This window comes from Gorilla gorilla, chromosome 8, assembly GCF_029281585.2.
Source record: "Gorilla gorilla gorilla isolate KB3781 chromosome 8, NHGRI_mGorGor1-v2.1_pri, whole genome shotgun sequence".
Lineage (NCBI taxonomy): Eukaryota > Metazoa > Chordata > Mammalia > Primates > Hominidae > Gorilla > Gorilla gorilla.
Window position 1 is genome coordinate 87,258,367 of NC_073232.2, and position 24,267 is coordinate 87,282,633.

At 34.3% G+C, this 24,267-nt stretch overlaps 1 protein-coding gene across 9 annotated transcripts in view; it reads left to right on the forward strand.

The window, feature by feature from the left end:
* Positions 1–24,267, forward strand: part of ARHGAP12 (Rho GTPase activating protein 12) — a 129,271-nt gene that overhangs the window by 88,712 nt on the left and 16,292 nt on the right. For 3 of the 9 annotated variants that reach the window (XM_004049237.4, XM_019035416.3, XM_063710218.1), the window contains 5 exons: positions 2,241–2,366; positions 6,114–6,188; positions 6,506–6,520; positions 14,032–14,093; positions 19,440–19,521. In XM_004049237.4, the coding sequence (XP_004049285.2) occupies positions 2,241–2,366; positions 6,114–6,188; positions 6,506–6,520; positions 14,032–14,093; positions 19,440–19,521 (360 nt within the window). The remainder of the gene's footprint in view (positions 1–2,240; positions 2,367–6,113; positions 6,189–6,505; positions 6,521–14,031; positions 14,094–19,439; positions 19,522–24,267) is intronic. The other 6 variants (XM_019035414.3, XM_055352988.2, XM_063710219.1 and 3 more) reach the window with 2 other exon arrangements.

Below are 24,267 nucleotides of genomic sequence, written 5' to 3' on the forward strand. Positions count from 1 at the left end.
GATCCAAGAATATGCTTCTGTAAGGAAATCACTATTCTTTCTTTCTTTATTTTTTTGAGACAGACTATCACTCTGTCTGTCTGTCGCTGGAGTGCAGTGGTGAAATTTTGGTTCGCTGCAGCTTCCACCTCCCAGATTCAAGCTATTCTTGTGCCTCAGCCTTTTGAGTAGCTAGGCCTATAGCAATGCACCACCAAACCTGGCTAATTTTTGTATTTTTAGTAGAGACAGGCTTTTACCATGTTGGCCAGGCTGGTCTCAAATTCCTGACCTCAGGTGATCCACCCATCTCAGCCTCCCAAAGTGTTGGGATTACAGGCGTGAGCCACCAAGCCCAGATGAAAATCACTTTCTTACAATGACACATTATGCTAAAGGTTATCTATTAAATAATCTGCAGTAAATCTCATACTTCACGGTGAGATTACAGAAGCTTTCCCATTAGAGTTAGGGACTAGACTAGAACATTTCTATCACGCTTCTATTCAACAATTAAGAAAAGGAAAGAAATAATGGAATTAAAAAGGAAGAGATGCAATTGTTTTTTTAAAATTATTATTATTATTAGAAAATCCCAAGAGAACCTATAAACTTAAAACTGATGAGAGTTCAGCAAAGTTGCTGGATATGAAATTAATGTGAAACTACCCATTTGTCTAGTAAAAAGTGAGTTTGAAAATGTGATTGCAGTGAAGATACTATTTACATTAGCAGCAGTAGCAACAAGAGTTGTAACTAAGAACATGTTTATTAAAGGTCTGTAAGATTTTAATAAAGAAAATTTCAGAGCAGAATAAATGAAGACCCAAATAAATGGTGTAGCATACCATCATGATCTTGGATTGGGAGGCTGAATTTTATAACAATGTCCAAATTAATCTACAAGTCCAATGCATTTCCATTTAATATCCCTTCCCTCACTTTTTTGGGGAATGGAACCTAAAATTTATATTTGCAAACAGATATCCATAAAGAGTCAAAATATTCCTGAATAGGGAGTCGTTGGTGGGTAGAGGACAGGAGAGATAGAGTTCCTGCTATGGTAATTAAGTTGGAATAGTAAGGGCACATGTATAAAACTCAGACGTGGCATTACAAATCAATGGGGTTAGGGAGACTTTGGCTCTACAAAAAAAAAAAAAAAGCCAAGTGTGCTGGCATGTACTTGTAGTCCCAGCTACTCAAATGGCTGGGGCAGGAACATCTCTTGAGCCCAGAAGTTCAAGGTTGCAGTGAGCTCTGATCATGCCACTGCGCTCCAGCCTGGGTGACAGAGAGGGACCCTGTCTCAACAAACAAACAAGCATTGGTTTGTGTCATCTGAGATGCTGCAACAACAACTAAAAAGAAAACAAATCAATGGGGTAGTAAGAATGTTACTAAGATTATTGGTTTTCACATGATAAAAATGAAAATAAATGTAGATCTTGACCTCACTTCATGCTCAATGATTAATTTCAGTTAGATTAAAGACATAAATATAACAAGTAAAACTTTAAAGACTGGAAAGATATATCAAAGAATATCTTTGTCTGCAGAGTAGGAAAGATTTCTTGAACAAGACTCAGAAGCCTACTATAAAAGGAAAGATTGACAGATGTGACTACATTAAAATTAAACAAAACACCTTCTCTTTGTAGAAGATGTAATCAAAGGGGAGAGGATGGGCTACAAACTAGGAAAAGATATCTTCAACTCACATAGCCTAGAAAGGTTTAGAATCCAGAACATGTAAAGAACTTACTAGTTCATTTTGAATTTAATTTTTGGTTTAGGTTTTTAAAATAATGCTTATTTTTTATTTTAGTAGAAGAGATAGAAGTAGAAAAAATAATTTGTCTGATTTTATTTTATAAATTATGATAGTTAATATTTATTGATAATGTACTACTCTTTTAATACTTTCTTCTTTAATACTTTGATCTTTATAGCAACTCCATGAATGAGATATTTCTGTTATATTCACTTTACAGTTGACAAAACTTAGACTGAGGGAGATTAAATATTTTACCAAAGATAACACTACCTTGGTCTGTGTAACACCAGAGTCTGTGATCTTCTCAATTGTGCCACAGTTCTGGTTAAAGATGAGAAAACTGAGGCTAGAAAATTTGTGGAGATGTCATATAATGAACTTTGCCTAACAGTCTTTGTCATTTGGAGCCAAGATGTTTAGATTCCACTTGCATTTCTATTGTTTATGAACTGTTTTTTGTGTTTTTTGCTTTGTTTTGTTTTAGTATAATGCTTCATCCCAGCAGCAAAGAGAAATAATTAAAAGTAGGAGCCTGGACAGGCGGCTGCAAGAACCAATAGTATTAACAAAGTGGAGACATAGCACCATTGTATTGGACACTAATGATAAGGTAGGACTGTTGAGATTTTTGGCAAGTTCTTTGCATTATATTGTACAGTGAGTTGTAACTATTCGTACTAATATTTTATGTATTTAGTAAATATTCTTTGCTAAAACATTTGATTTCTTTTGAACTAATTTAAGCTTTTGATCTGCATGTATGTTGAAATGTTACTACATTATTGTTTCTTTTACCAAATTGCATACTTTAGTGACTACATTTTTATGTATTTAGCATCAGTTTGTCATGAAGTAGGTTTTGGTTTTGAGGGTTTTGGTTTTTGCACAATAGACTGACTTATCTGTGGCTTACTGATGTGTGTACCTTGATACATTTGATCCCAGTAGGTGACAGATTTTTCTTGCTTACCTTATTTTAAAGTCACATTCTGTTATCCTTTGTCTTCAGTCTCTAGGAGGTTTCATAGGGAAGACATTTAATTAATTTTCCTCATCCCAGGTAATATTGGAATTCTATTCCCTTTGTTTCTCTAAATGCTCTCTGCAGAAAGCACTTCTTTTATCAGTCTGAGGAGTAATGTCCTCTGTTTCAAAAACGGGTAAATTTTAATGCAAACATTAGAATGGATGTTTTAAACACTTCTTTAGAGGTTACTTATTCACAGTGTAGCTTCATTTTGGGGATAAGTTGGGAACTTAGTATGAATTTGCAGAATATTAGGTATATTGATTTTGAAATGTAAAGGTTTTTTAAATCATCAGGCTTCTTGTAGCATGACTAACAGTTTTTCTGTAATTTTTAGGTGTGTTCGTGAAAACAGAATTAACTATCCCTATGGCATATTTCATTATGTTTGGATACTTTCAGTCCTAAATTCCTTTATAAATAATCTCAATTGATCAGTCATAACAAGCATAATATTTTGGTACTACAAGTTACTATAAAATTGGTCTTTGTTAATTTAAAGGTGTAGTGTTAGAAACAGCCTTCATACATGTGTATAAGATGGACTAACAGAAAACAACGAAAGTAACAGACCAGTTTCTAGTTTCTAGTTTGTAAGGATCTTGTGTTGAATATGGAGACCACATTAAAGGAATGACATTCTGGAGTCTGTCCTATTGAAGATATGCTTGAAAATATATGTGTTGAGATTAATCTAGGTAAGAAAAATACCTAGAGATTTCTAATAGGAAAAATTCACTCAACCAAGAACCAGATTACAATTCAGGATAAATAGGAATCTCCCAAATACCATATATACTGTTCTAAGGCAAACCATTGTTGAACCAACTCTACCGCCTCTTCATACCGGAACAAATAGGATGATTATTTTGATAATTTATGCTTAAAATTTCTTACTCCTTTTTCTTTTTTTTTGACATCATAAAATGTCAAACAATCTTACTCCTTTTTAATCTCTCAATTCATTTTTTAAAATTAATTTTCAATCTATTGCTTTAAATAACTTGCATGCTTTCATCTCATTGTCCCAGAGTTGCAAGAATATGATTTTTTTGCGATTAGAGATTTACTTATTTTTGGTAGAAATGTCTTTTTTACCCTCTACCTTACCCTTTGCAAACAGATGCATAAGTTTCTTAACATAAGGCGGTTTTTTAGGTTTTGAAAAAGGGACTGACTACCAGAACAAACTAGCTAATATGTGATAAGGGATGAAGTGTGTATAACCTGAATTGTAATGACAGCAACCTAATACAGATGCTCTGCAACTTAGGGTGAGGTTATATCCCAGTAAACCCACATAAGTTGAAAATACCATTAATTGAAAATACCACAAGGTGAAATGCATGTAATACACCTAACCCACTGTACATCATGGCTTAGCCTAGCCTACCTTAAATGTGCTCTGAACATTTACATTAACCTACAGTGGGGCAAAATCATTCAGTAACATGGTACACTGTAGAATATCAATTATTTACGTTTGTAATCTGTTTACCCTGGTAATCAGGTGGCTGACTGGAAGCTGGGGCTAGATGCCTCTGTGCAGCATCATGAGAGAGTGTCATATTGAATATTGTTAGCCCAGGAAAAGATCAAAATTTCAAGTATGTTTTCTAGTGAATGCCTATCACTTTCCCATCACCTTAAAGTTGAACAATCATAAGTCAAGGACCATCTATTATTGTATAGCAAATGTTGTTGTGATGACATAGGTCCTAATTCAATTTACAGATAACCTTGGAAGGGTAGGTGTATGTCTGTGTGTGTATGTGTGAATGCATCTGTTTCTGCCTTTTTTTTCTGTTTTTACTAAAACTATTCATAGATGTATAAGGTGTATATTTATGTGCATATATCTAAATATAGATAAATGTATACATGTAAAATTATTTCTTGTTTATAGTAGTTATAATTGTACATACATTATTACTGTATTTGTGGTTTTTATTTCTGTGGGACTGAATGTGCTATGAAAAATATAATTATCATTTTATTCAGTTACTTATTTTTCTACTTTATGGATCATCAGATCTTCCATCGTTCTCATACTGTTTTACTATCAGACAGTCTTAGGAATCAAAAATTGATCTGAAGTTGTCAGAAAAAAATACTTAAGTGAGATTTGGATCTTAAGTTAAATTTTTTTGAAGTTTTTTATTCAATGTGATTTTAATATTTTTTCCATTAATAATACCTTGTTTGATTTATAAACTTGTCCCTTCAAGGGCTTCCATGTAAACTTTCACTGCTACTAGTTTCTGTATTTACAAATTGTGTGGGATGTAAACCCGAAGACATTTTTCCAAATCATTAAATGTTGAGTTAATAGTTTTTTGCAAGTGTTACTTAAAACAAATTCCCAGGTTGGTTGACAGCACCTTCTCCAGGTTTATAGACATAGAAAACTAGAATGATACCTACGTGGAGATGAATGTTCAAAGGAACTTTTTGGTTTGATAGAAAAAAATTAATAATAGGTAATGGTGTATGATTTAAAAAATTCTCTTTTTCTGAAATTATTCAAAACATCTAAGGAAATGGAGAAAATTTAAGTGGAGGTGGGCTACTGCTACCAAAAAAAAGTTTTTCAGTCTTACCCTCCAGGAATAGTCCTATCAACATCTGTAATAGAAATCATATTCTGTGTTTTAATATTGACAAAGCAGACTGCTTAAAAAAAAACACGTTATTGGTTTGGTCTTATGATACTCTTGTAGGCTTAGACATTAAAAATTTTTTTTTCTGGGGAGTTATTAATATTTAAATCATAGGTTTCTTTCTTGAATTTAAAATATCTTATTTCTAATTTTTGGAAAGTTTTCTATAAATTACCTTAAATACTGATAGCAATTTAATTTCTTATATAGCTTTTGACTAAAATTAAATTCTCATTCTGGCATTTGCCAAGTTATTTCTGTGACCTTGCCTAATCCTGGGTATTTATACTTACCATACCAAGAGCAAGTTAGTATCATGATTATAACTTATTTATACAGAAGTGTTTAGGTTTTACTTATTTTAATATGGTTAATTCAAACTGATATAACATCATGATTTTAAGGCAGCGTGTATCATTTCTTTTGAGTAATTCCATATGCATTATTTAAATTTAACTATAATTGCTATAAAAAGCGCCATATTTTATAAACTTTTAATAACGTTTGTAGTTTTAAAATCATTACCTTATTAGCTTGGAGCTGAATATAGAACGAAAATAACGAGGAAAAAATTTGTTATTCTCTCTTACTAAGCTCTCCCACTGTGAGTAGAGGCAGAAATATAATTATATAAAATAGAGTAACTTTTTTCATTACTTATTTCTTGTAGGAATCTCCAACTGCCTCAAAACCCTGCTTTCCTGAAAATGAGTCTTCTCCCTCCTCACCAAAGCACCAAGATACAGTTAGTATGATAGAAGCATATCTTATAATGTAGTCCAGTTATTTCAATCAATTTTAGCAAGTTAATTTACTCTTAATGTAATGTTTAAATGAACTTCTATTAAATTTCATTGGTTTTTCTAAAAAATCACAATCAAAATAAGTTTAACAATCAGATTTTATTGATTTAAAAGTCCCCCTTTTGTTTAAAATATGGTATCTTACATGATTAAATTATATACCATATTTTTAAGTGATGAACTTATATTTGTTTTTAAAAATAAATATAAAATTCCCAGACAATACTATGACATTATACTTTACTCTTTTTTTCCTCAGGCCAGCAGTCCAAAGGTAAGAAGCAATCCTCTCCTTCTTAATAGGCATAGACACCTTCATTTTCTATGCTGTAAAATATATTGCCAAGTCTGTGCCAGATGAATATTGGAAATAATATAGCTTAACTGTAAGTTCCCCTAAACTGGAAAACCTCCATGTGACTTCTGTTAAGATACCTGTCTTAACTCTGATGAAATTTTACTTAATTTCTGTATTTATACTCACTCCCAGTCTTTTCTGTTGCTGATCATGCTATTCCCCTTCAATGGCTTCTGGGTTTTTTTTCGTTACCGTTTTTAAAATAGAGACATGGTTGCGCTCTGTTGTCCAGGCTGGAGTGTAGTAGAACCATCATAGCTCACTGCAGCCTCAACCACCTGCCCCTCCCCCACCAGGCTTAGGTGATTCTCCCGTCTCAGCCTCCCTAGTAGCTGGGACCACAGGCATGCACCAGCATGCTCTGCTAAAATTTTTTTTTTTTTTTTTTCTTTGAGATGGAGCCTCACTCTGTTGCCCAGGCTGGAGTGCAATGGCATGATCTCGGCTCACTGCAGCCTCCATCTCCCAGGTTCAAGCGATTCTTCTGTCTCAGCCTGCCAAGTAGCTGGGATCGCAGGCATGCGCCACAACACCTGGCTAATTTTTTGTATTTTTAGTAGAGACGGGGTTTCGCTATGTTGACCAGGCTGGTCTCAAACTCCTGCCCTCAAGTGATCCACCCACCCTGGCCTCCCAAAGTGCTGGGATTACAGGCATGAGCCACTGTGCCTGGCCCGCTTGGCTAATTTTTTAAAAATTTTTATGGAGATAAGGGGTCTTGCTTTGTTGCCCAGGCTGGTCTCGAACTCGTGGCCTCAAGTGATATGCCTGCCTTGGCCTCCCAAAGTGCTGGGATTACAGATGTGAGCTACCACACCCAGCCTGTTTTCTTGTAGAATGAAGCCCTAAAATTCTTAATGAGCGTGACAAGGCTGTGCATGCTCTGGCTCCTGAGTGCCTCCACCACCTCATCTCATATTTCCTTTTCCCTTCTTGCTTGTTGTCCTACCACACCACCCTTCTCTCAGTTCCTCGAAGGAGCCTGCCTTTGAGATCAGGGTCCTTGCTTGTGTCATTTCTTCTGCATGCTGAAACATTCTCCCCGACATCTTTGCCTGGTTAGCTTCTATTCATTCATCAGGGCTTAGTTTGAACTTTTATTTCCTCAGAGAATTTTATTCTAATTCTCTAGGTTAGGCAAAGTTTTCCTATAATACTCTTCATAGTATTTGATTATATATTATTCGATTACATAAAATAACTTGTCATTATTTATTTCTTATAGGAACCTCCAACTCTCTATTAATGTGTGTCTTCCCCACCAGACAGAGTAAAGCTTCTTTAGAGCAGGAACAGAGTTACCCCATTACCTCCCACAGTGCCATATAATAGCTGCTCAGTAAATATTTGTTGAATAAATAAATGAAACCTTAAAGCTTTTTAAAAGACAAAATTTTATTATGGCTTCTCTAGTTTATGAAATTATGATACACTGTTATTTATTAGGATACTTCAGATTTCCCAGAGGTAAAGATTTTCACAGATACTGTTTCATTTTTCTAACTCTTTCTCCATTCCCTAGTGCAATCTGGTCTTTTTGGCACTATCAGGGGTTGTACACATTTCCTTCTGATGTTGGCTTAGGCAGTACCCCTGCCTAGAGTGGGCCTTGCTTTTTCTATACATAGTTAAATCCTGTACCTCCATCAAGATGGACCCTTCCAGAAAGCTTTGTCAGACTAACGTAGCAGAATAATGTTCTCTTCTTTATCTGAACTCTCAAGTCACTAATTGCATTGAATAAGTGCAAGTTATTATATGTACTTCTAGTCTCCCTACCAGGTTTTAAATTCCTAGAAGAAGTTTAAATAGAGGACACATAGAGACTACATGCATCTACTTATCTTTTGCATTATTTGCACAGTACTGGGTACATAAACATTACATAACGATAAAAGTGAACATTATTTTGGTGGTTTTGGCAAGAATTGCCATACGAATCTAAGGCACTGTTACTACAGTACTCTTAATCTGTCCATCTAGAAAAGTAGGAAACCCTTTAAAACTATTTTAAATGTAGGTAATGCACAGTTCCCACAAAGATCTTTTATACATTATTTTCATTTTGTTAAAAGAGAATTCCTAAGTAATCCTAGAAACAAAGTTTTTAAATGTTGCACATGCAGTTACAAGGACTGTTTTCAAATTATTTCACCACCCATTTATCCATTTTCTGAAGTTTGACAGCAGCTAGACCATGCCGGACTCATAGTACCCTCTGATGGCCATCACAGGGAACTGCCTTGCCAATGTTTCTTCTGTTTCAATCTTTTTTTACCTTTAGGTGAAAAAAACAAACCGCCGTGTTAATTCTACCAGAGGTGGTTGTGTTTTTCCATCACCAGACGGCATTCCTTTTTTCCTGAATGCTCCGTCCATGCTGTCGTGCCCTCCCATGGAGGTTTCTGCCCTCTGTGACATCTCTTCACTCCCTCTGCCCTCTGGTTCCTCCTCTGCGCTTGCATGGCTTCTGGTAGTCTTGCGTCTCTTTCTCACTCGTACCCAGTTACTACAGGGAGATATTTCCCTCTTTCTTTGCGAGTTAAAATCTGATTGGTATAAAGGCTTAGTGATAAGAAAGAAGGAAGCTGCAAATTTAGAAGTGGAAATGATACCATCATCATTTTTAGTTCCTTAATGTCACCTTAAAAATCCCTGCAGATTGCTCATCTATCTCCTTTAATCAAACCAGATTTAAAATTTCGTCCCTTAATATAAGTTTTAAACATGTTAACTTTTTCTTTTCTAATTTTTAAATGATTGTTACTTTTTGTAGTCCCTTTAAATCTGCTTGAAATAGGCAGTATATACATTTTTTAAAAGTCAATAATATATTTTTCTACAATTTGACTATAATATGGATTAAATAGGTTTTTGTGGGCTGATCTAAGAAGCTATTCATTATATGTCCCAATGTACCTATGAGAATATGCATTTTAAAATTCCCAATTACTGAATACTGAGTAAAGTTTTAGAATATGCATTTCAGAAACTTGAGCTTTGATGTTGTATGTCCACTTATGGTATTAATATGCATTAATCAATTTAGAGAAAAAGACATTTTAAAATTTAATGATTTGAAGTATTAATGGACAAGTTGCTTATTTTTTTTCATTGAATATTACTATTCTAAGGCCTTTTTAAAAAACATGAATGTTTAATTCTTTTTATGTCCATTGACTCTTTAAAAAATTTATTTTTATTCAGATAAAACTTATGTAACATAAAATTAACCAGTAACCATTTTAAAGGGTACAATTCAGTGGCATTTAATATATTTACAACGTGTGTGGCTATCACCTCTGTTATAGGACATTTCGTCACCCCAAAATAAAACCCATACCCATTAAAAGTCACTCCCCATTTCACCCTCTCCAGTCCCCTTCCCTTGATAACCACTAGCCTGCATTCTGTTTCTATGTATGGATTTACCCATTCTGGATGTTTCATTACAGTGGTGTTTTTTCAATGCTATAGGTACAATTGTGCAAGTTTACTTATTCTATATTTTTAAAATCTTATTATTACACAATTAACTGAAGATAAGGATTTTGATCAGGTGTATTGATTTTGGTATATCACACTTGTTAGCCTAAATTGAGAAGTACCTACTTTACTAAAAGAATGCAACATCAGTTAGAAATTGTGGAGCCTGCAAAGTGATTATGAACTTGTGAAATTTTTCCCAGATTACCTAGTAGAATTTGAAGTTTATTGTTTTCTTGCCTATTAGGATAGAATAATATTGTTACTCAATTTAACCATAATTTGCTAGTCCTTATTAAAGCATTCCTGCTTATTTTTAATATAAAGTTTCTTTTAGAGTTTCAAATACTTAGACCAACAAATATTCATGTATAAGTTTGTATATATTTTATGGGACTTAAGATATTTTTTATGAAGCTTTCTTAGTAAGCAACACAAAAACATTGGTTGATTTTGACACATATTATGTAGAGAAAGTATACTAAATAGTATGAAATAAAAATCTGTTTAAATTTTTTTTCTTTTTTTTTTTTTCTTTTGAGACAGAGTCTCGCTCTGTCGCCCAGGCTGGAGTGCAGTGGCGCGATCTCGGCTCACTGCAACCTCCGCCTCCCACATTCAAGCAATTCTGTGTCTCAGCCTCCCAAGTAGTTGGGATTACAGGCATCTGCCACCATGCCCAGCTGATTTTTTTATTTTTAGTAGAGATGGGGTTTTACCATCTTAGCCAGACTAGTCTTGAACTCCTGACCTCGTGATCCACCTGTGTTGGCCTCCCAGAGTGCTGAGATTACAGGCGTGAGCCACCGTGCCCTGCCTTAAATGTTTTTCCTAACTCTTACTTGTGTATCCAAACCTATATTACCCATCTGCCTATTTATTTTTATGTCAAATTCAAAAACTTAGATATTTAATAGTTAAAGCTTTGTTTTCTCTGTTATTGACCCTCATATTTCTTTCTTGTTATAGTACTGTTAATTTATTGGTAAATTACTTCATCATGTATGTATTGAATATCAACTACATGCTTGATACAGTACTAGGCACTGGTTATTGATGAACATAACAGATGTGGTTCCAACTTATGGCCTAATGGAGTGGATAATGAAGTAATAAAAGTAATAAAAAATACACAATTGTACTTTGCATTAAGAGTGTCTTAGTCCATTGGGGCTGGTATAGCAAAAATATAAACTGAGTGGCTTATAAACAACAGAAATTTATTTCTCACAGTTCTGGTGGCTGAGGAGTCCAAGATCAAGGCATTGATAAATTCACTGTCTGGTGAGGGCACCTTCCTGGTTCATAGATGGTTCCTTTTTGCTGTGTCCTCACATGGCAGAAATAACAAGGGTTCCCTTTTATAAGGGCACTAATTAGATTCATGTGGGCTTCACCTTCATGACCTGATCATCTCCCAAAGGCCCCACCTCCAGGTATCATTACATTTGAGATTAGATTTCAACGTACAAATTTTGAGGGACACAAACATTTAGTCTGTAGTAAGTACAATAAGGCAAACAAACTGAGGCAGTCATAAATAGTGGGAAGTTTACTTAAAAGTGGTCAGGAAAAGCCCTAAAGTAACATTGAAGTGGAGATATTACCAGCTACCCAGTTGCTCAAGCTTGACAGTTTCCCCAAGATCTTTGCTCTCACCCTAGCAAAAGTCCCTGTCAATTTTGTCTTCTGAATCTGTCAAATTGGGCCCCTCTTCTCTGTCACTGCCACCACATTCAGGTCTTTATCATCTCTTATAGTAATGATTAAAATAGTATTCTAGTTGGTTCCTGGTCATGCTACCCTTTCTTAGTGCATTCTTTCTGCTACCTCATTTCTTGCCACTTCTCCACCTCACCCAATACTTTGGGGGAATTTAAAATCCTTCAAATATGAAATGCTGTCTTTAGCCCCTGTGCCTTTCACTGTTGGTTGTTTTTACCTCCTGCTGTTTCAGTCTAGCTGACTCCTGTTCCTTAGTTCAAGTGTCAAGTTCCCCAGGAGGCTGTCTGATGTCTTCTCTCCCAGGTTGAGTTAGGCATAGCTTTCTCATAGCACGTATCACATTGCATGGGAATTGTTCTTTGTATTTGTACGTTTTGGGTGTAGCAAATTTTGTTCTTTATGTTCAAGTTAGAGTGATTAATAGAGCATTAGTACTTGGGTCTTGATCCCTGTGACCATTTGGTGAAAGTTCTGGACCTTTTCTTTGAGTGATGCATATATACATGCTCAGTTATGTTCCAGTTTCAGTCTATCCGTTGATTTGGGTGAGAATCCCTGATCTAGACTCTCCCTCTCATCCTTAGGCTTAGGCTGTTTATCACTACTGCTATGCCATCCATTTTTCTTCCTGTTTTGATGCCTGTGTTTCCTTCCTGCCTCTGCTTTTTTTTTTTTTTAATAACACAAATTCAGCTGTGGCATTTTTTAAATGGGCTTAATTCCCACCTCTCTGCCTTTCCAATTGCTGAGTTCCCTAGCTTAAGTAATCAGTGCCCATCCACTCAGATTAATGTTGTTACTTAGTTCCCATATGATGGAAAGATTTGTTTTCTCCCTGCTTTTGAGGGGTGCAGGCGGCAAATGAAAAATGTTCTTCTTTAACATCTTATGCAGCTGCCTTGCTGTGATCTGTTGAAAGTCAGCCCTCAACATGAGGGTTTATGAGAAAAAGAAAAAAAAAATCTCACACATACTTACAATTGTGTTATTAATGTTTTTGTTGAGGAGCAACATAGTTCTTACAAAAAATATCAAACTTGCGTATCTAAGGAGATTTAAGCTATGCTTTATGAAAAAATTACAATAAAACTTCATATGGGCTATTTCCCAAGTCCCCAGTATACCAAAAATGTAAATTGACATAGCAGTTTGTCAGCTTTGTCTACAGATGTCAGTTTTTATCAGACCAGACGAAACTTTCAGACATTGGTAAAAAAAAAATGCTCAATATTATGTTTATCTCTCATGCAGAAAAATGTATATTTTCTGATTAAAGTACATTGAGAAAATACAGCAGAGTAATCAGTTAAATAGAATTGGGGATATTTCTTCCTTGTGAGAGAGAGAGAGAGAATGCATGTGTATGAGTGCTTTAGTTGAATTAAAATTGACTATTGTCTCATATACAGATAATGCTTAGTAATGTTGAATGATTACTATGGACTCAGCTCATTTTAATTAAATTCATTTGCTTCTAGGAAACTAAAGCAGTGAGAAAGTGCTTCTTGATTTCCATCTGGAAGAATTTTAAGATAACATTAACTTTAGTACAATGGCTTTTGCCTTCATAGGGTTTGATGATAAAGCTTGTGTCACTGTTTTTGACATCAGCTGGCTAATAAATCTAGTTTGTCTAGAGAGGAACTCACAATCTGATAATATGCTTAATGAAGCACATGCTGAATTTTTTATGCTACATTAAGGCAAGTTCTGTACATGATACCAGTTAACTTTTTAGTAATTTATTAAATACAGACACTGTATTTGGTCTCCCTATTTTTACATTTTGACAAAGTGAGTTAGTATATTGAATAATTTTCAGATTATATAGTTGTAAAATAACAGCAAAGTAAATCATTCCTTTTTTGTAGAATTTATCCTTATAGCATTGTATTCCTTTCTTTGAATAGAAAGACATAAATTATTTTTCAGTGCTGCTTTGTTCATATGGAAATCTAATTTGATAGCAAAGTATCTAATAGCTGCTGTGACTTAAGGAGAAAAAGAAGTGTTTAATTATAAAATTAAGAAAAAAACTACAAAAGTATTAGGAAAGTTATATTCTTAATGTATTCTAGAACTACGCATGTTACACATTGACTAATCTTTTCTTTTAAGCTAATTTTTAGAGAACGAGACCATGTTGGTTCACTCGTGTAAGAACTTGGACCTCATTGTCTATGTGATTGTATAAACAGTATTACTCTGTTCCATAGGATCAAGAGAAATATGGATTATTAAATGTAACAAAAATTGCTGAAAATGGGAAAAAGGTTCGGTAAGTACACAAGTCTTTAATGTTCTTACATGATTCATCTGAAATAAATTAAAAATTCTCAATATAATTATTTTAGTATAAACAATAGGTTGTGAAGAATCTCTCACCATTTGTTTTCTATGTAATCATATATGTAAGATTGTCATGAGATTTATGAAAATTTTCCTTTGTCTTGACATATTTCCTAAGTAATATTAAGTTAAGAGGTAATGAGGCAGAGGGTTCTGAGGATGCATTTGCTTTAATATTTTTTTTTTCAGTAAGCAGTAAATGCACATGGTAAAAAACAAAGGTAGACTAAGTATTGAGTGAAAAGTCAGTCCCCCAGCCAGCATTACTTCCCCTCCCCAGAGGCAATCAGTGTTAAGTCTCCTGAATTCTAGTGCTTTCCTCCAGAGATAGGATATATATGTATATGTTTGTATGTATAGAGATTAATTTTCTGAACATAATCTTTTCACAGTTTATCTTGGAGATGGTTTCACTTCTTGCTTCTAGAGCTGCCACATTGTTTTTAATCTACTGCATAGTTGTATATTGTTTGGCTGTACTATATAGTTTATTTCCCCATTATTTATTTGCACGTTTTAAACTACACTTGTCTATTGGTAGACATGTCAGTTGTTTATCATTTTTGCTAGTACATGTAATATTACATTTAGCATCTTGCATGACTCATTTTGCAAGTATGCAAATCTGCCCATAAAATAAATTTTACAAAAAGTGGAATTGCTGGGCCACTTGCAAAGTCATTTCGACAGTGTTCCAAATTGCACTGTAAGATATTGAATCCGTTTCTGCCTCCAGGAGCCGTGCATTCCTGCACACCTTTCGCCAGTTTAGTATGTTGTTAAATTCTTTGATTTTGCCAGGAGAGAGAAGAGAGAAAATGATATTTTTATTTGCATTCCTTTTTTAATAGGTTACAGTATCATAAATTGTTGGTATTTCCTTTTTGTTGAATTGTTTCTTTATACCCTTTGTCTGTTTTTCTATTGGATTGTTGGATTTTTTGGTTAATGTGTAGTACCTCCTAGTGATTTAAGGAAATTAACTCTGTGCAGTATAAGTTGCATTTAAAGAGTTTTAAATTTACATGTAATTGAGTTTTTTGGGTTTGCTTTCATGGAACTATTTTTTGTCAGACTTTGGTAGTTAGATTTTTTTTTTAAGTGCTCTGAAATAGCTTTGTAAATACTACAATTATGTATCCCTTAAACTGTTCTTTGGTAGAATTCAGTTGTGAATTGAGTCTTTATTTTTCTTTCTCCATTTTGGGAATATGTAGTGCAGATAGCTCTTCGGCTACTTTCTTTGCTTTTGTTTTTTTTCCTATGATAGTAGCCTTTTAGATTTTCTGCTTCTTTTGGAATACTTTTTTCAATTTATATTTGCCTAAGGAAATCATCTATTCCATCATCTTCAAATTTATTTACATTGAGTTGAGCAAAATCTTTAGTTTCCTATGTATTAGTGGTTCTTAAACTTTTTGGTCTGAAGACTCCTTTAAATGCTTAAAAATTACTGAATATTCTAAAGAACCTTGGTCTACTATCTATAACCTTATAGGTTATATCTACAGATACTGTGAGAAATGAAAACAAATTTTAAGGATAATTTTTTTTAAAATACCTATTACAAATTGGCACAAATATTTTTTTGAAGAAAAACTATGTTTTCTAAGACAAAAAATTTCCATGAGAAGAGAGGCATTGTTTTACATTTTTTGTAAATCTTTAGTATTTGGCTTAATGGAAAACAGATGAATTTTCATCTCTGCTTGCAGTCTGTTGTGACATATTATTTTGTTTGAAGTATGTGAAAAAAATCCTTTTCACAGCTAAAGGTGGAAAATGGAGGAATGTTTTAAGATATGTTCAGATAATTGTGCATTTTCCTGCTGCTCCGAAACTCTACAAATGGTGGTTTGTTGAGGGTTAGTTGTAGTGAAGACTCTGAAAAACTGCCGGTGAACGGTTCATACTCAGTTACATTAAAAGCCGTTGGTCTTTGTTGCACCTGACTGAATCTTTGCCCATGCTTAATTTTATAATATCTTGTAGGTCATTTGTAAAATACTAGTTCACTAACTTTGCTCATTTCTCAAATGTTTACACATTTTATTTATAACATCAAAGAATCACACATCAGTACTGTCAGAAAAGTATCGGGAAGTTGTCAAATCCATTGTAGCAGATGCCAGGTGTTCCAAAGTTCTACTTTCTGTTTGAAAGCTTCAATTTTTTTTATGGTGGTAAAAAAATACATAAGTTTGCTATCTTAACCATTTTTAAGTGTACATCTCAGTGGTGTTAAGTATATTCACATTGTTGTGCAACAGATCTCTAAAACCTTTTCATCTCATAACGCTGAAACTCTATACCTACTAATTCCCTCTTCCTCCATCCCCCAGCCCTTGGTAACCTTTCTGCTGTTTCTGTGATTTTGACTACCTTAGATATTTTGTATTGGTGGAATGATATGTTATATGTATGATTTTTGTGACTGGTTTATTTTGCTTGGCATAATGTCCTTGAGGTTCATTCATGTTGAAAGTTTTGTTGTTGTTGTTGTTGTTGTTGTTTTTGAGACAGAGTCTTGCTCTGTCGCCCAGGCTGGAGTGCAGTGGTGTGATCTTGGGTCACTGCAACCTCCACCTCCCAGGTTCAAGCAATTCTCCTGCCTCAGCCTCCCAAGTAGCTGGGATTACAGGCATGTGCCACTACGCATGGCTAATTTTTGTATTTTTAGTAGAGACGGGGTTTCACCATTTTGACCAGGCTGGTCTTGAACTCCTGACCTCAGGTGATCCGCCCGTCTTGGCCTCCTAAAGTGCTAGGATTGCAGGCGTGAGCTACCATGCCCAGCCTCATGTTGAAAGTTTTAATTTTTTGTTGTCTATAAATAATATTATTTGTTTTCTTTGAAAACTTCATTTATTTTTAAGATAATGTTTGCGTGCCACATATCCAGGTCTGAATAACTATAGTATGTACATCAGTTGTTTTTTCAGGAGAAAAAATGGGGTTCCAGGAAAAAAAAATGTGACTAATTCACCTTGCAACTAAGTCACGCAAGTGCTTAGTCCTTGAGGCAATAATCGTTATTTCACTATTTATATATTCAATATTTGTTCTCAGGTATATATCTACTAGTTCTACAGTTTTTCTCATTTTGAAAATTGAACTAAAAAAGCTTACTTAAAGTGGAAATAGGCTAATTTAAGTGTTTTTCATAGTAGGGAGTCAGTAGATGATATCTAAAGAAATAGAAGACTGAGAATATAAAATGAATTTACAAAAAATTAAAATACTTCCAAAATATCTTCAGATCCAGAAAATGAAATAATGATGACAGAAAAAGCACCATCTATAATATCAATATCAGTAAATGTAAATGGACTACTCATCTATTGAAAGAAAAAGGTGCTCAGACTGAAGCATAAAAAAGCAAAACTTAACTAAATTCTATATGTAAAAGAAACACCTAAAGATGATTCAGAAAAGTTGAAAAAAAAAGAGCAATAAGGTGTGTCAAAGGTATAGAAAGTAAAGCAAGACTAGGGATATCAGTAGCAAAGTTCATCCTAGGGGGAGAGCATAAAGCATTACGAAGGTAGTATTTAAAATGGTAAAGCATGTGCAGAAGTCCACAGTGAAGATGTAATTATTAGGAATCACCATTTACCAAATAAAGTAGCATTAACAAACATAAGCAAAAAAATACAGGAAATAAATGGAAACATAGAAACTTAGTAGTAATTAACTTTATTTCACTAGTAGTAATTAACTTCATTTCACTTCTCTTAATCCATAAAGTTCAACTAGACATAAAAAGTAATTTAAAAAAAGGTAAGTCTTATTGATAGATATTAAATTCTACATTCTGAAAACAGAAAATAAACCTCCTTTAGAGGTTTTTTTTTTTTTTTTTTTTTCTGGGAGACGGAGTCTCACTCTGTCGCCCAGGCTGGAGTGCAGTGGTGCAATCTCGGCTCACTGCAAGCTCTGCCTCCCGGGTTCACGCCATTCTCCTGCCTCAGCCTCCCGAGTAGCTGGGACTGCAGGTGCCCGCCACCACACCTGGCTAATTTTTTGTATTTTTAGTAGAGACGAGGTTTCACCATGTTAGCCAGGATGGTCTCGATCTCCTGACCTCATGATCCACCCGTCTTGGCCTCCCAAAGTGCTGGGATTACAGGCGTGAGCCACCGCACCCGGCCTAGAGGTTTTTATAAAATTGGCCATATGTTTGGCTATAAGGATAGCTTTAATAAATCCCTGCAGTAGACAGATTTGACATTCATTTATCTTCCTAGCAACTATGTCCTTATATAGGGTAATTTTAATTTATTTTCCTACTTGTAAACACTGATTCATACCTACTGTTTGAAAAGTACTGTGCTAGGCCTGAGGCAGATAAAAAATAAAAATAAAAACCGTTTTCTTTTTTCAAATAATTTACAATTCCTATGAGAGAGAAACATTTACATAAAAATCTCTAATATGATAAGGGAGAAGTTGAGGGGAATCTGGCTGGGGTGTAATATTCAAAAGCTTTAAAGTTCTAAATGGGTGAACTGATAATACATATGCTATGTGAGGCGTACCTCTGTATCTGGAGATAGGATAGTAGATAAGTGGACAGTTTCTTTAAAAGCCCCATATTATACCAAAGTCTTAACATTGGTTACCTCTAGAGTATGGATTGAAGAAGAAATGGGATTCCCTTTCCTTTACACATTTTTGTTTTCAGAGTTTTTGCATACCGTATATGTGTTGCTTTTGTGATGGAGGAAACATTTTGTTTTTAAATGTCATGTGGTCTATCAGTGTACAATTCATTGTATGCCTGTAATGCACCTAGTACCTACTACCTGAGTACTCCAGCCCAATTAGGGGAAGGCAGATCACCAAGAAATGTAACACAGTCTGTATAAAGAATTAGGTGAGTGAGGGAAGCGTGTTTGTCTGATTTTTACTTCTAAGTAAGAATTCTTGATAAATACAATATTCCACTTGTGTGACTTTAAAATAAATTAGTGTCTTTGATCACAAAGTGCTGTATTAATTTCACGTGAACATAATTACATGCGTCATTCATTCATAGTTATTTCTGATAACTTCTCTGATTAACTTCATTTGTTTTGGGGCCTTCATGATCAGGTTTGAACCATAAAATGACTGTAAATTTCATTAGTATCTATCCCCAATAAAAACAATTAAAATGTCAACAAGGCTATAAATTGTAGATAACATTGATAAGAGCTAAGTAGGTCTTAATTTTTTGAATTTGGCTGAAAGAACTCAAGATTGGAGCTTTAATCTGTCATCTTTATAATTACAGAAAGAACTGGTTGTCTTCTTGGGCGGTGTTGCAGGGTTCATCTTTACTTTTTACCAAAACTCAAGGAAGTAGCACAAGTTGGGTAAGTATTTCTTCTCTTTGGAGATTTTATACATTTAAATTATGTGAATAGTATCGTACCTGAATTTCAGGAGGTAATTTCCAGAGTCCTTATAGTTACAGCTAGTGTGCAAATAAAAATAAATAAAATCTTCTTAAAGATTCATTTTAACTTATGAGAGAAAAAGAGGACTAAGTAGGACAGTCTAATTAGTGGTGTTATTAAAATCAACAGATTCTGTTTTATCCATTCAACTGAAAAGTGGGCTTATTACTTGGGCATTATAGAGCAAATACATTTCTTGATTCGTTTTCAGGATGTTAAAGCTTTGCTGTGTTTGTGACTCTGCTATTTCAGATATTTAGTCAGAAAATAAGCAGTAATATGGCAAGCTGTATCTTGAATTGTGATCTGACCATTGGTTACAAATCAGTGATTGAGGTGTCAGTGTCTGGATTGTCAGCCAGCTTTCAAAAGAAAAAGAAATGTCACATTACTTGTGGGATTTTGAAGCTTTTTATATATTTGAGTGCTTACTATCATTACTCTACTCTTCAGTTATTTGTAATGCAAACATTAAAAATTATAATTTGTGACATATAATAGCTACATTTTTTGAATGCTCATTCTGTATCCCACATATGTTGTCAGTGCAGAGGATTGTGTATATACTGTCTCCTTAATGCTGGGATAGCTGTTGCTTTGATTTTGCCCTTCTCCCGTCATAGATGAGAAAATGAGGTATAAAACGCTTAAGTGTAATAATTTGTTCAAGGTCTTACAGCTACCAAGTGGCAGATCTGGGTTTAGAACTTTGGCTTTTTGGCTCTAGAATCCATGCTCTGGCTATTTCTAAAAGTTTTTGGTAATTGAGTTTGAAGTGCTAATGCTCAAGTAAAATTTAAAATGAAATTATTCTAAATGTATTTGGTCTACCTCATATTCTACCGTAACCAATATTTTATTACAATTAATGAGTTTCTTTAAAATTAATACAAAACCTATGGATCTTATGTTTGATGAAAGAAAAGTCCATTTATAAAATTTAAGCAAATTTTAGTCATCCACATTTATAATGCAGCCATGCAACATGGTTCTGAACCCCAAATGCCACAGAACACATTATTCCTCAGCTTCTCTGATGAGGAAACCTAAAAATCCACATGAATTGAGCACGGATGTGAACATTCTAGATCGTTTCTTCTGTTTTGTTTTACTAATCTTTTAATTTGCTCCTTGTTCAGCCATTCCAGTGGAAATGACCTGTGAAAGGGTTGAAATTTTGGTTTGATATATCTTAAAGTAAATGGATAATTATGTCTTTCTCCTTTTCCTCGAGGTAAAACATGTGGGGCTCTTTTGTGTTAATGCATTTCTAGAGGGCTGTGTAATTGTTTCTTTCTTCCTATTTACGGCTCAACTTTTATTTCAAATTGAGTGAAGAAAATGGATGAAAGAAAAGGAATGGAGAAGCAATAAGAGATTAATAAGTCACTTTTAAAAGTATCTGAAGAAAGCTGGATAGTGGTCACTTATTTGATAATTACTGATACTTAAAGATAGAAGGTTGTAGCAGGAACAGATGAAGCCATTAGACAGAGCATCCTGTAGGTAGGCAGGTTTGTATGTGATTTAGATGAAATGAAAACTTATTTTGAATTTAAAGATGTTAAATGAGTACCTTCCAGTACATAATCATTAGTACAGGATGGTTACATTTTTTAAAATTTATTTAAAGTTTTCACTGTAGAAGATCTTACACATGATTCAGAACTCATGATTAAAACTAATACTGACAAAGGAGGTGAGGTATTTCTGTTTATCAGCCAAGGTTGTATTACTTTGTTACCATGTGGCAATAGCCGAAACATAGTTTAAAATGTACTGAGCTAGCCAATTTGAAATTTTAGAATTCTCAATGAATTTTTAATTACAGGGAATCACTATTTTAATTTTTACCTTTCAAATGACATCTTATACTATTGATATAGTATTAATATAATCATTTCAGACAGGTATAATTTTAAAAAACATAACCACACCATTTTATAGTCTCAGTAAAGACTAAACAAGATTAAAAGATGTGGTGAAATGCTTGGTTGTACAGTCAATTCTTAATTTGTATTTTATGGCTAATTTTAAAACCTCAGGCTGTTTTGTTTTCCCCATTGCTACGTATTTAAGGGAACGAGAACTAATTTGAATGGCCTAAGTAAAAGGAAGTAAGAGTATTTAAAAATCATATAAGTGCGTATAATGTATTATGACCCAAGAACATTCATAAATATCAAAATTTAGAGAAACAGACAAGATGCTCTTTAACTCTGGAATTGGGATTATTGAATGTTAAAGAATTCTAGCTTTGTTGATCTTCTCAGTCACCAACTAGATCTGTTATAGGTAAAATATATTCTCTTTATACAGCAGAATCACATCTTACCTGAGGATAAGATTCTAAGGCTAAAATGTAAGCCAAAAAACCAACAGTCACCTCAAGTGAAAACTGCTCTTGAATATTCGTTAGGAAGATGCTATACAGAAGCTGATCTCTAGCAGAGCCCATATTTCCTTTGGTGTTAGAAGGAATAGCTTTTCCTTCAGTTGAGTTTGAATGGCTTATGTTAAGGGGCCACATTATAGGAGAAATCTATATAGTTCTTTAAAAATTAGATTCACACTTAGTACAAAAACTTGAGATCCACTTGAGGAAATAGCAGGTTCAAATCTTCTACTCACTCCAGGGCATGTACTCATGAATGGAACGCTGAGCACAGTCACCCACGCTATTCAAAGTTCTATTTTTAAAAAATTATTCATGGTTGTATTGATTTTTTTTTTTTTTTTGGCAGAGAGTGGATGGTTAAAATTGAGTAAATGAAATGCACGTAGGCTGCATGCAATTCCACTTTATAAGAAATATTTTACATTGGTGCTGTCTCATCCAAAAATCTAGTGAGCCTTTTCTTCTTCTAGGACAGATACCTTCCACTGGTTTTCTGGAAAACAGTTATCCACTGGATTGCTATATCAGTTAACATAAACTTGTATTTGTTTTTTTCTCACTTCAGAAATGTATGTGTGTACGTTTGTTTGTTTGTTCAACAGACCTAAAAGCCTGCTGTGTTCTGGGCATTGTTAAGCTTTGGGTTTAGAAAGAAATAACATGGTCCCTGGCTTCAAAGCTTACTTAGTAGTGGGGAAGACTGACAAGTGAACAGGTTCAGTGTGACATGACATATGTTGTGCTTCTTTTCAGTTATTATTCATCATATTCCTTGAGCATTTAAAAAATCAACCCATAAATATTGGTAGTTATTCAAACATTCATTTGTACACACTTTCAAATTTCTAAAAATAGTCACTCTTTTGGGCTAGATAATTATTTGTTGTCGGTGGGGCTGTCCTGTGCGTGGTAGGGTGTTTAGCAGATGACTGGCACTCCGCCTCTAGTTGTGACAACTAAAAATATCTCCAAACGTTACCAGATGTCCCCCAGAGGACAAAATTCCCTGTCTCCTAGAGGAAGTATCAGTGTCCTAGAGGAAGGGAAAGGCAGACTAGATGGTAGGGCTACTCCCAACAGATGACTTGGAAAGGGACACCAGAAGATACTACTCAGCAGGTCACGAGGAGGAAGCTAGGGGATTTTGGACAGGGTCTAATCAAGATCGTGAAGGGCCTGACATGATTCCTCCCAATGGCTAACACAAGTCTGTTTAAGATAAATTCTATAAAGCATTCATCTTAAAAATGAAACATAAATTTATGTAATAATCATCAGGATAAATTCTAGGACCTTTGCAAAGTTATTTGGAAGTTGAGCTTTGCTTATGTTGTATGTCTGCATATAGAATTGTATCTTTGTCTTGTCTGGTTCCATTATGCTTTTCTCTTGTGTGTCATTTTGCTGTTGTGCATTGTTATGACATCATCATTTTCTTCCCTTTTCCATCAAGTCCTTCTGCCAACAAGGCTCAGTCTCTGAGCTCTTGCTTTCGCTGCTTTCTTCTTGGAAACACTCTGTCCGTCGTCGGCCTGCTGTTGCATATGTAAAGTCTGATCCTGTTTCACCTGTCACTGTATGTGTTCCTATTGCATGCCCTTTGCCACAATAATTCTGTTTTCTTTGTGATGAATACATTGGTGGGGAGGTTGATTACAGTAGAGAAAAGTGGGACTAGATTTTGGAAAATAATAACTAACAAAATGTTGCCAGCTATACTGACTGCATTTTTTTTTTTTAGCATTCCATGTCATGTCATTGTATTTATATTTAATTGCTATATCTTATTTGGTTGCTTATTTGTATCTTAGCTTAGAGCTACCCATCTACAGCGTGTATAATGACAATAAATTAAATAATTGATTTTTGTCATTTTGTTAAATGTATGTTCAAGTTTGGTAACATTTGCAATACATCATTTCTGCTCAGAAAGTTATGCCCAACATATAGCTTTATGTTTAATTTGTCTTTCGATTGACAATGGTACTTCAGGCAAAGACTTTGTAGAATACAGTTACAATTTCTATTGTGATTTTTATTATGATTCCACAAATAAATTCCATGTAATATCTCAAAATTTTCATTGACTCCACTAATAAATTTTATGTAATCCTAAATTTTGTTTAAGTTCACACTGATAGCTAAAAAGATGTAAACGGGAACAGGTTGAGGCAAACTGTATTTTAAATGTGAAGCTCCTGAATAGAGTTACTGAGATTACAAATAGTGAATAAGTTATCACAAATTTGGGTAAGATAATTTCT